At 39.8% G+C, this 12,500-nt stretch overlaps 1 protein-coding gene across 1 annotated transcript in view; it reads right to left on the bottom strand.

Moving 5' to 3' along the window:
* Positions 1-1,033: 1,033 nt before the first annotated feature.
* Positions 1,034-12,500, bottom strand: part of LOC125046523 (corticotropin-releasing factor-binding protein-like) — a 146,289-nt gene continuing 134,822 nt past the window's right edge. The window contains exons 7-8 of the mRNA XM_047644306.1: positions 4,313-4,459; positions 1,034-2,870 (exon numbers count right to left, since the gene is read on the bottom strand). Coding sequence (XP_047500262.1) covers positions 4,314-4,459 — 146 coding nt within the window. The 3' untranslated portion in view covers positions 1,034-2,870; position 4,313. The remainder of the gene's footprint in view (positions 2,871-4,312; positions 4,460-12,500) is intronic.

Here is a 12,500-nt window from a genome sequence, read left to right as displayed (position 1 = left end):
GTGTGGGTGCGGGTGGGTGTGGATGTGGGTGTGGGTGTGGATGTGGGTGTGGGTGTGGATGTGTGTGAGTGTGGTTGTGGGTGTGGGTGTGGATTTGGGTGTGGGTGTGTGTGGGTGAGGGTGTGGGTGTGGGTGTGGATGTGGATGTGGGTGTGTGTGGGTGTGGATGTGGGTGTGGGTGTGTGTGGGTGTGGGTGTGGATGTGGGTGTGGGTGTGTATGTGTGTGAGTGTGGTTGTGGGTGTGGGTGTGGATTTGGGTGTGGGTGTGTGTGGGTGTGGGTGTGGGTGTGTGTGTGTGTGTGTATGTATGTGTGTGTGTGTGTAAAAGAAGTCAAATACATATATACCTTTTTTTTGTATTATTTGTACTTGTTATTAGGAGGATAACCCCTTGCAAGTTTTCCATTTTTACTTTTCCTTTTTTCTTTCCCTCTTCTTGTGAAATTATGTCGAAAGCCCGTAAGCTTCGCAATCTGCAGCGCAAAGGAAAGGGGGGGAGGGGAGGGCAGTCACTGCTCTGGGATCCGGACGCAATTCAAAATGAGAGACGTCGGATATAAAACATTCCAGGAATTTACTCCGAAGTTAAACATTGAAGTTTAGTCTTGTGTAAGCTCGGAATGAAGTTTGGCCACAGAGTTGTTTTTGGTAAAGGATATGCACTTGAATACATATGCACACACATACACATGCACTTTACATGCATTCATATATATGTACATATATATGAATGCGTATGTATATATATATATATATATATACAAACACAAACACTTCCCCCCCATCAAACACACACACATTCACTCACTCATACACACACAAACATATACACACTTACAAAAACACATGTAACCCACACACCTTTCCTTGTGTATGTGTGCAGACCATCAAGAACAACTAAGCAGGCAATAAGAGATACCGATTTACCAACTGCATATATATAGCGCCATTCTGAAAATAAAAACTCATAACTTTCAAGCGAGAGGATACATGGTCTAAATTGCAATGGAGGGACTGGTTATAAAACAAGACTTTAGAATCATTTTTATTTCCAATTTCGTACATTATTTCATGTTGTCACAATTCTGATATACAATGACGTGTAAGTTGGGTGACCCAGAACATGCTTATCCACGATGCTGTATTTCGTAGTCAAATTCTCCTTCTTAAAAAGGTCAGAAACCTTCAAAATAATATGTACATAAGCGCCCATAACTGAACTAGGATTGATTACTAATCGTCTCCTCCCGTACAATGCTCAGTCGATTTGCTTTTCGTCTTTTAAGTTCATTTTTTAACTTTTTTTTTTTCTCACATTATCTTAAAAGAACGTTTGCTTTCATTTTGGCGGGTTTGGTTAGTTCTGTTTGTTTATCCTAAACTCGTTGGCCGTTCTGTAAATATTTTCCAGTACTGTTTACTGAAAGAACGGTGTTCTAACCCCAACAAATAGTAATGGTAATAAGTAAATAAATAACTATACATATTTCTCAGCTTCTTTTTCCTCGTTTTCTCCAACCGAAATTTTGGACAGAGCCATAGGGGAATGAAACGGACCACTGGAATAAAACCTACGGACGAGGCGAATCAAAACCTTCATCCGGGACATCTGATTCGCCATTTTATAGGGTTGAATCCCATGTCACTGATTGTCGAGGGTCGAGATATCCCAGGCGATCACAGTCGCTGAACTAATCTTCAAAATACCTTATTAATCATTTATCTTTTTCAGTTTCTCTCTCTTTGTTCGGCCCCTAAACTATAAAATCAAAGTGCAATAAGCAATACAGAGAGGGAAGGGGATGGAGGAGAGGGGGAAGGGAGGTCCAATTTGCTGGTCTTTTCTTTCCCGATAAGCTGGCTGTTGCTTGTCATTGGTAGTGGTTTTGTGTAGCCATTTTCCTGCTGACTCGTTTATTTGTATTTATTCTTCCTTCAAGCGTCTTTGTGACCGGTTCAGAAAGAGAGAGAGAGAGAGAGAGAGAGAAAGAGAGAGGGAGAGAGAGAGAGAGAGAGAGAGAGAGAGAGAGAGAGAGAGAGAGAGAGAGAGAGAGAGAGAGAGAGAGAGAGAGAGAGAGAGAGAGACTATTCAAGGATCTGAGATAAGGTCTCCTGTCTGATTTACAAAACAAAGGAATTAAGAAGCAAGTGATAACAAATAATAACAGTATGAAATAGATAAAAGGTATGATGAAACAAAAGAAGAAAAGAGAGAGACAGGAAATCAAACGGACCAGGATAAGATAAGACAGAAAGACACAGAAAGAGACAAACGTTCAACAATTGAGGTTACGATAATGACATTTCTTTAATGTACAAAGTATAAAAATTAGAATAAGTAACTTCTCCACACAACAGACGTAAAATGATGCGGTTTGAGTCACATCTTCATCAGCATTCCATAAATTACATCTGCTGCTTTGTCAGAACTGTTTATTTTCACTTGCACCTTTCACACAGCGAAAGAGGGAATCACAAACACAAACGATAATAACCCAATTAAAAAGAAAAAGAAAAAAAGAAAAAAAAATAGAACAGTAAACCTCTCAACCTAGAAAACAACACATAAATAAATAAATAAATAAATAAACAAACACAAACCCCCCATAAAAACATGAAAAAAAACAAGAAAAAAACCGAAGAAGTCAATTTTTTAAAAATATCCAACTCTGAACGAACGAACGAAAATCATCCCAATCAAATTTCCTTTTCTCAGAGGGACGAGTGGACGAGTGGACGAGTGGACAGGTGGATAGATGGACGATTGGACGAGCATCTTTTTGGCGAGGAGATGAGAGGAGAGGGGATAGAGACAGAGCTTCTGGTCGGATGTCTTCTGCTGGACCTCTGTGGGAGGGCGACTCACAAGCTGCCAAGGGAGAGACAGGAAACGGTGAACAAAGACGAACGAATGTTATTTCTATATAATGATGATGGTAATGATAATATTAAAAGTAATAATGATTTTGATTATAACAACAGTGATGGTGATAATAATAATGAAAATAATGATAATTATAATAATAATAATAATAATGATAATAATAATAATAATAGTGGTGAAAATAATGATAATAATAATAATATGAATATGAATAATATGAATATGAATATTAATAATAACAATAATAATAATAGTGATGATAATGATAATAATAATAATAATAATAATAATAGTAATAATAACGATAATGATATTACTATTATTATTATTATCATTATTATTATTATTGTTATGATGATGATGATGATGATGATGATGATGATGATGATGATGATGATGATAATGATGTTGATGATGATGATGATGATGATGATGATGATGATGATGATGATAATAATAATAATAATAATGATAATGATAATGGTAATGATATTGAAAATGAAAATAACAATAGTAATGACAATGACAATGTCAATGATAATGGTAATGGTAATGGTAATGGTAATGGTAATGGTAATGGTAATGATAATGATAATGATAATGATAATGATAATGATAATGATAATGATAATGATCATGATCTTAATTTTGATAATAATAACAATGAAAATGATAACGATAATGATAATGATTATAATAATAATAATAATAATAATAATAATAATAATAATAATAATAATAATAGTAATAATAATAATGATAATAATAATAATAATGAAAGTGTTAACAATAATAGTAATGAAAATGATAATCATACTACTACTACTACTATTGATGATAATAAAAACAACAATATCAATAATAATAACAACAATACTGATATGATAATAGTAACGATAACAATTATAACAAAGAAATAACAACAGAGAGAAATACAAGTTATCGTAACCTTCAAAATCTTTTAATACTTTAATAGGATCTTCCTGTTTTTTTGCTTAACCCTTGACCTTTTTGTGTGCTAATCTCTCCACGAAAAATGATCTTCAAAGCGACCCTAAATTTGGTGTCATTCTAGGTCACAACCATTCATACGGGTCTTAATGAAAGTGTTTTAATTCACGAGCTTTTATGTGTGCTTCTGGCCTAAGGAGCTTACTCTGGCTTGAAAGCTTGGGTATTTCATTACTTCAAGCGTTGCACGTGTGTTATATTTTGTGGAAGCAGGGGGGTGAGGATATATGCAGGCAGTACAACATGAATTTCAAACGTGAAAGTGAAGTGAAGAGCTTATTTATGTATATATACTAAGTCGTATCATATCTCATCAGTAAATTAATAGATATACCTTTGTTTCCGTGGCTTATTGATGAAATCATTTAACAAATTCGCATAAGTAGAACCACGAAATATAAAACCTGTACCATTACCTTACAGAGGTAAGTCACACATCAGCGTTGGCATGATATCAAAATCGGAGATCTGCGAGATGGCAAGAGTGATGGAGTTGTCAGTTAGTCCTGAAGAAACCATGCGGACGGTGGTCATGCCGCAGAGGATATGCGACGCTGGCAGACCTAGGCGACCAGAGAGAGAGAAACGGTTAATTTTATGTCTGTTTTTGAAACGGAAATAGATAAAGGGGAATATCTGTCCATAGTTTAAATTGTAGAAGAAAATAACAAAGAGACTATCATAATTGTAAAAAGATCTAGAGATGAAATTTCTCCAGCTCCATCAGCGCCAGCTACCGTGAGGAACAACAATGTAGAACAAAAATAGTAATACTAAAATAAAGAAGATTTCGTTACATCCACACCAAAGAAAATGAAGAGGACATCAAAGAACCCTCCTCAGACAATTTTAAAAGGTATGTCAAGTAGTTTTATCAAATCAATCATTATAATGTTTATGGATGCGATGCAGGACATGTGGGAGAATTCTGCATGTATGTTCAGGATGCTCTCAAAACAAAGGTATCCGCTATACTGCTAAGAATGTGTATGATAAAAGATATCTACGGGTTACAGTACAAAGCAGTATGTTTCCTTCATTCACTTCTTCATGGTTCAGCCGATCTAAATGATAGTTTCAACAAATTAAATACTTGAACCAATAAACCTACAAGGGTCACAGAATGTACTTTGTAATATATGTTAAAACAACAAACATCTAACGTCATTCACCATAAAAAAAAAACATAATATAAAGAATTCAAAGCGAACTTTTGGGCAACTTAACTACCTCTGACCCTCAGTCACTATGCCCATAAATTTTAAACAGAGAATAAACTCTTCCAGAGATGTATTGGAAATAAGCAAGTAAATATCCAGACGGAAGTGACTGAAGACAGTAGAGATGCCGTGACTCCCTTTGCAACAAAATCTGATAGACGCCCTCCTTTTCCATGGATAAACAATGACCTCAAGAAGGCTACAACGGATAAAAATAACACTCACCCTTCAAGCTGATTATAAAGGGAAAAAGAGAGAAAGGTCAAATCACTATTACAGGGACCCAAAACCGATTATTTCAGAAATGAATTAACTAGCTGCCCCCCCCCAAAAAAAGACATTGGTGTCAAGTAAAAACATCACGGAGATATTAGTACGAACGATTTCCAATGCCTTCCTCGCTAAAAGAAAACTCACTCATGAACAACTAAGTGCTTCAACATCTCCTCAAATACAGGTAGGATAAAACCTTCATACCACAACCAAAACCTTCATACCACAACTAGTAAAAAAAATAAACAATAACCTGACAGCAAAACAAACATGAGCGAATGGCAATGTTCTCACTGCATTAGAGACCGCGTACCTGCAGTCGCATATTGCATAATTGTTATAATTGAGCTCCCATCGCTTTGGAAACACGGTATTGTATCGCCAGTTTTCAAATACGTGGATATATAATAAATTGATATATATCACTTTATTGTTATACTGTCTATACTGTCTAAAGTCCTCGAGAAAATTGTACCAGACACATTGATGACTTTTCTGAAGAAGGGATAAAATCCTTACTGAAACGAGGACCCCAGTAGTACAAACACTTCCTCTTAGTAAGTAATTAACTATCGCTCAAAGGTTTGAGGTTCAACCAATACAGTTCAAATTTAGAAAGCTCTGTCACTTGGCAATATTGATAAGTAGGACCACTTTACCCCACACATAAATAAACTAAAACGGTTAAAAAAAATGCTGTACAGATGCAATTATGATACTTGTATATTCATCCATAAAATTATTCAAGGCAATTATCCAAAATAGCTCTTGCCACTCCCAATCATAGGTAACACAACTGGTGTTCAAACATGACATATACATGCTTTACAAAAAGAAAAAATGAATAAATAACATACAGAAATAAAGGGGTGCGCCCAGTGTAAATGCGTGGGTACATAATTTTGGACCGACCACCTCGCAATATCAGAAAAAATTATAACAAGAATACCTTAAAGAAACAAAAATCGGAAACCATTAATGGGATCAGGTTTCTAAATATAAGATAAAAGACGTTTTGAATGTACTAGTATTAATGAATCCTAAATGTATCTTATATTTGTATTGTAAAACCCCTGTGTTTGCGAAAAGAAAAGGAAAATAAAGTATTTTGAAGTCCAAGTCGAACTTTGCCTTCTCTCAATTTATCTCTTTGTTTACCTGCTTTCTTTTGTCTTAATCTCTCTCTCTCTCTCTCTCTCTCTCTCTCTCTCTCTCTCTCTCTCTCTCTCTTTCTCTCTCTCTCTCTCTCTCTCTCTCTCTCTCTTTCTCTCTCTCTCTCTCTCTCTCTCTCACTCTCGCTTTATATATATCAGTAAATAAGTTATAATTGATCAACTATTAATTGAACGACGAACTTATAAAAGCAAAACATGCAGCGGGCAAACACAGGAGCCCAAAGGAATTTTAAAAAATAATCGGAAACAAAATGAGAGAAAACAAACAAACAAACAAACAACTACTAACGAAAGAAAACCAGATAGAGGCGCGTTTAGCTCAACATCTCTCACTCGAACAGCCTATAAACTCATTACCATAAAGATCTCCCTCCCTGCATCCCAACACACCCCGGCTGTAGCGTGTATCTCGGGCCTTATTCACATGCAGACGACCTTAATACAATTTAGATACCCGGTGATTACCAGCTGGCGTGAGGGTGAAGCAGGAAGGGTGAGGCAGGAAGGGTATAGGTATCAAAACTTTTGTGCATGACCGGGTGGAGCGGGGGAGGGGGGGGGGGGTTAGTGGGTGTAAGGGTGGGGGGGAGAGGGGGTGTAAGGCAAGGAAGAAAAAAAAGGAGAAAAAGAAGAGAGAGATATAAAAAAAATAAGATAAATGAGGTAAGGAAAGAGATAAAGAAGATTGAAGGTATGTGTAGTGTGAAATCCTTGTTAGGAAAATGACCAAAGGTTAAAAAGTATTGTTAGTCTCTCCTTTGACCTAAAGTGACCTTGCTTGCCCTTCGAGTTACTTAAGAAACTGGGAATAACTAAAATCCGATTCGGGAATGGGAAGCATGGGAAGGATAAGGATACGGGACAAGAGATAAAGGGAGAAAAGGAAGAGAGAAAAAGGGAAAAAAGGAAGAGAGAAAAAAGGGAGAAATGGAAGGGTGGGAGCACGGGAATACGAAAGAGGAGGAAGCCAACAAAGAAAACGAAAAAAAAAAACGGAGGAGGAGGGAAGCGAAGGGGAGATAAGGAGAGAGGAGAAGAAAAGAAAATTTAATAACAAAAGAGAAAAGGGGGTAATCTAAGAGAACATGCAAAACGAATTCAGACGAAAAAAATACAGGAGATTAAATGACAGACACACACACAACACACAACACACACACACACACACACACACACACACAAACACACAAACACACACACTGAATATCAGTCTGTTATCATGCAATCCTTTTTTATAGAAAAAAAAGACACAGGAAAACACACACACACACACAAACACACACACACACACACACACGAATAGACCAACCGGACCAACCAGGAGAACCTCGAAGCCCTCTCTCCCAAGAGGCTCGCGTCTCCGATAAGAGCATTGGAGTACATTATCAGCTGACACACAGCATTCTTGATCAGTTGCATGAGGATATTCTGTCGTCGTTAGTGGAAGAGTTGCTCGGTTGCATGCAATGGAGGGAAGAGATAGATAGGTAGATGGATAAGTGGAGAGGAGGAGGGATTGGGCGATAAAGAGAGAGATTGATAGATGGAGATATCTATCAGCTAGACAGATCGTTTGATTGATAGAGAGTGATCGGTAATACAGATAAATAGATTGATGAACAGCTAGCTAGATAAAGAGATAGACAGAGAGGAGTGCGTGTGTTAGAGAGAGAAGGGAATGAAAAAAAAGGAGAAAAAAAAACATAACATAAAATAGGTACATAAAAAAACAAGTATCGAACAAACAAACAAACAAGCAAACAACGAAAAGAATACGAAACGCCCCCCCCCCTAAAAAAAAAAAACAATAAACAAATAATAGATAAATTTAAACTCCGATGCCAGAGCACACACAGCACAACAACAACAAAAAACGCAACCCCCCCCCCCCCCCACACCTCAATAAAACATATTAAACAAATAAATAAACAGACAAAAAAAAAAAACACACATCCGATCCACACAAAAATAACGAAAGCCAATATCCGAAGGAAACGAGCGAATAAAACTGACCGACTTATCTCCGGCCGCAACGTCATCGAAAAGGCAGATCAGAGAACGGGCTAAACACACTGAATAATAATTGCGAGTGATCTTCATTGGACGCAAAAATTCTTAGTCTGAGCTAAACCATGATTTTTTTTTTTTTACTTCGCTTGATATTTTGCTGGGGACGGGAAATGGGATGGAGAGAGAGAAAGAGGGGGAAAGAATGAGAGATTAGAGGGAGAGAGAGAGAGGGAGAGAGAGAGAGAGAGAGAGAGAGAGAGAGAGAGAGAGAGAGAGAGAGAGAGAGAGAGAGAGAGAGAGAGTGAGAGAAGAAGAGAGAAAGAGAGAGAGAGAGAGAGAGAGAGAGAGAGAGAGAGAGAGAGAGAGAGAGAGAGAGAGAGAGAGAGAGAGAGAATGGGAGTGAGGAGAATTGTGAGTTGAGAAGAAGATGTAGTAAGATAGAGAGAGAGTGAAGAGAGAGAGTGGAGAGAGAGAGAGTGGTGAGTGGAGAAAGGAGAGAGAGAGAGTGAGAGTTAGAGAGTGATGTGAGAGAGAGAGAGAGAGAAGATAAGAGAGAGTGTGATGAGAGAGAGAGAGAGACAGAATAAAAGAGAAGAGAGGTGAGAGAGGAGGAGAGAGAGTGTGTGAGAGAAAGAAAAATGAAAGCAGGTGAAGGACAGTAAGAGGAGATTCCTGCCAATTAACATTATTTGTAGGTAGCTTTCGAGATTGGGCTCAGGAGGGTAGGGAGTGTCTGGGGGGGTGAGGGTAGAAGTGAAATAAGAGAGGGAGATGAGGAGTGAAAAGAGAAAGGGAGGGGTGGGGAAGCTGGAAGTTGGGAGGGGAAAGGGTAGAGTGGGTGTATGACGAGAGGGAGGGGAGGAGTGGGGAAAGAAAAGGGTGAAAGTTGGAGGGAGGGGGTTAGTGGGGAAGCTGGGAGGGGTGTGGGTTAGAGGTGTGAGTGAGGGAGGTGGTGGTGAGGGGTTTGGATTCATGATGCGTGGGTGGAGGGGGGGTGTGGAGATGTGTGGTTCGTGGGTGGGTGTGCGGGGTGTTGTGTGTGTGCGTGGTGTGTGTGTGCGTGGGGGAGAGGTTGGGAGGAGAGCGAATGTGAGTGGGAGTGTGGGGGGTTGGGCGTGTAAGTTTTGGAGCTTGTGGGTAGGCAGTGGGTGGTGGAGGAGAGTCATGTGAAGCACCACGCCGGGACAGGGAAGACGAGGTGCGGCGGGCGGGGGGGGGCACGCACGAGGATCTGCATGAGAGAGAGAGAGCAGAGAGAGAAGGGAGAGAAGCGAGAGAGAGAGAGCGAGAGAGTGTGTGTGTGTGTTGTGTGTGTGTTTGATGTGTGTGTGTGTTGGGTGTGTGTGTGTCGTGTGTGTGTATCAATATATATCTCATATATGTGTGTGATGTGTGTGTCGTGGTTTGGTGTGTGGTGTGTGGTGTAGTCGTGTGGGTTTGTGGGTGCTGTGTTGTGTGGTTGTTGGTCATATATATATAATGTGTGTGTGGGTGTGTGTGTGTGTGAGTGTGTATATAATATATCTATATATATATATATCTATAATAATATAGGTGTGTGTGTTTTGTGTGGTGGTGTGTGTGTGTGTGTGTGTGGTGTGTGCGTGGGAGGTGGTGGGTGTGCTGGTATATATATATCTAATATGTGTGTGTGTGTGTGTGGAGTTGGTATTTATTTTTTTTTATCTTAGGTATATATATTTATTTGTATATTGTTCTGTTGTTTGATTGTTTGTATTTTTTTTTTAAGTTTATATATATATATTATATATTGGTTCTGTTTTGTGTGTTGTAGTTTCTGTGGGTAGTGTGTGTGTGTTTTGTTTGTATGTGTCTTCTGTTGTTGTTGTCGTGTGGGGTTGTTTGTGTCACACAGACCTCATTGTTTGTGGATTGTTGTAAAAAATGGAGTAAATATCCAAAATAAAGAATGGAATTATTATTTTTTAAAAATTGTATCGTTTTTTTTTAAATTATATTATTTTCTTATTACTATGTTGCTAATTTTACAATTCGGTCTATTACTGTCTTACTAACAAATCTGCATATATACAATTTTAGAAAAAAAAGGAGGGTTTCTTCTAACCCAAAGAGATGTTGTTGTTTTGTTTTTTGCTTCCCGGAAGGGCCCGCCCAGCCTGTATGTATTTATTATATGTATGTTGGCTCCACTGAAATTACTGTGTTCTGACTCTGATTTTAATTGTTTGTTGATAGTCTTCTCTCTCTCTCTCTCTCTCTCTTCTCTCTCTTCCTTCTCTTCCTCTCTCTCTCCAACTCTCACTACTCTCTTCTCTCTCTCTCTCTCTACTCTCTCTCTCACTCTCTCTCTCTCTCTCTCTCTCCTCTCACTCTCTATTTTTTTTTCTCTCTCTCTCTCCCCCCTCGCCCCCCCCCCCCCCTCCCCTCCCCCTTTTCTCTCCCCCCTTTTCTCTCTCCCCCCTCTCCCCCTATTTTTCCTTCCCTCCCCTCTCTCTCTCTCTCTCTCCTTCCCCTCTTCCCCTCTCCCCCTCTCGCCCCGTTTCCCCCGCTCCCCCCCTTTTTCCCCCTCTCCCCCTCCTTCCCCTCCCCCTCCCCCCTCCCCCTTTTCTCTCTTTCTTCTCTCTCTCTTCTCGCCCCCCCTTCCCCCTCTCTCTCTCTCTCTCTCTCTCTCTCTCTCTCTCTCTCCGCTGTTTTTTTCTCTCTTCTCCCCTCTCTCTCTCTCTCTCCTTTTCTCTCTCTCCCTCCCTCCTCTCTCTCTCTCTCCCCCTATTTTTCCCCTCTCCCCTCTCCCCTCTCCCCTCTCTCCTCTCTCTCTCTCTCCCCTCTCTCCTCTCTCTCTCTCTCTCTCTCTCTCTCTCCTCTCTTTCCCTTTTTCTCTTAATGATAAATTTTTATTGATGGTTATAATGTTAATATTGATAATGATAACAATGATAAGAATTATATCAACATTATCAACAGTGCTAATAACACTATTGATAATGATAATGATAATAATAGCAATTATGATAGTAAAAAAAAACATTTGTTAGTATTATCATAACTAAAATTATCGTCATTATCATTATCATTATCAACAATATATTTTTTTCAGAATATTGCTATCATTGTTTTTATTATTTTCATAACTGTTATGATTACCATTATCACTTCGATAGCCATGCTTATTATCATTACTACCATTCTTTTTATTTTTACTACCACTATCATTATCACCTATTACAGGAATAATGGTAGCGATAACCGTAATTATAAAATCATTGAAAAAAGTTCATCGTTCAAAATTAATCAGGCCAAACGAACCCTCTTTGGATTTAGAAGGGGAAAAAAAGTGGACCACGGTGCGGCAACATTTACTATATTCATCAAAGGCTTATCACCGAGTTCAGGGGTGACGACGGGGGGGGGGAGGGGGGGGGGGTATTTAGGAGGGATGGAGGGAAAGGGTTGAAAGGGAGGGGGGAGGGGGGCAGAAAGGGAGGGGGGATAGGGGGAGGGGTAAGGGGGTTAGAGAGGGAGGAGGGAGGGTAAGTTTGGAGTGGTAGCTGAGATAGGCGAAGGGAGTTGGGGGGGGGGGGGGCATACAGAGGGGAGGTTAGAGGGGAAAGAGGGAGGAAGGAGGCGGGGGGAAGGGGGGTAGGGGGTGGAGGGAGGAGAGAAGGGCAGGGAAGGGGAGAGAGAAGAGGAAAGGAGGGGAGAGGGGGTAGGAGAGAGGAGAAGAGGGAAAGGGGAGGGGAGGAGATAGGAAAAAAAGGGAAGGGGAGAAAAGAGGAGAGGAGGGGATAGGGGAGGAGGGAAGGGGAGGGGAAGAGGAGGAGAGGAGGGGATCGGGGAGGAGGGAAGGGGAGGGGAAGAGGAGGAGAAGGGGAGAGGAGGGAAGGGGAGGAAGGAAGGGGAGGGGAAGAGGAGGACAAGGGGAGAGGAGGGAAGGGGAGGAGGAAAGG

Source organism: Penaeus chinensis, chromosome 4 (assembly GCF_019202785.1).
Source record: "Penaeus chinensis breed Huanghai No. 1 chromosome 4, ASM1920278v2, whole genome shotgun sequence".
Lineage (NCBI taxonomy): Eukaryota > Metazoa > Arthropoda > Malacostraca > Decapoda > Penaeidae > Penaeus > Penaeus chinensis.
Note: the sequence above shows the minus strand (reverse complement) of the source record. Positions and strands in the feature narration are given on the sequence as shown.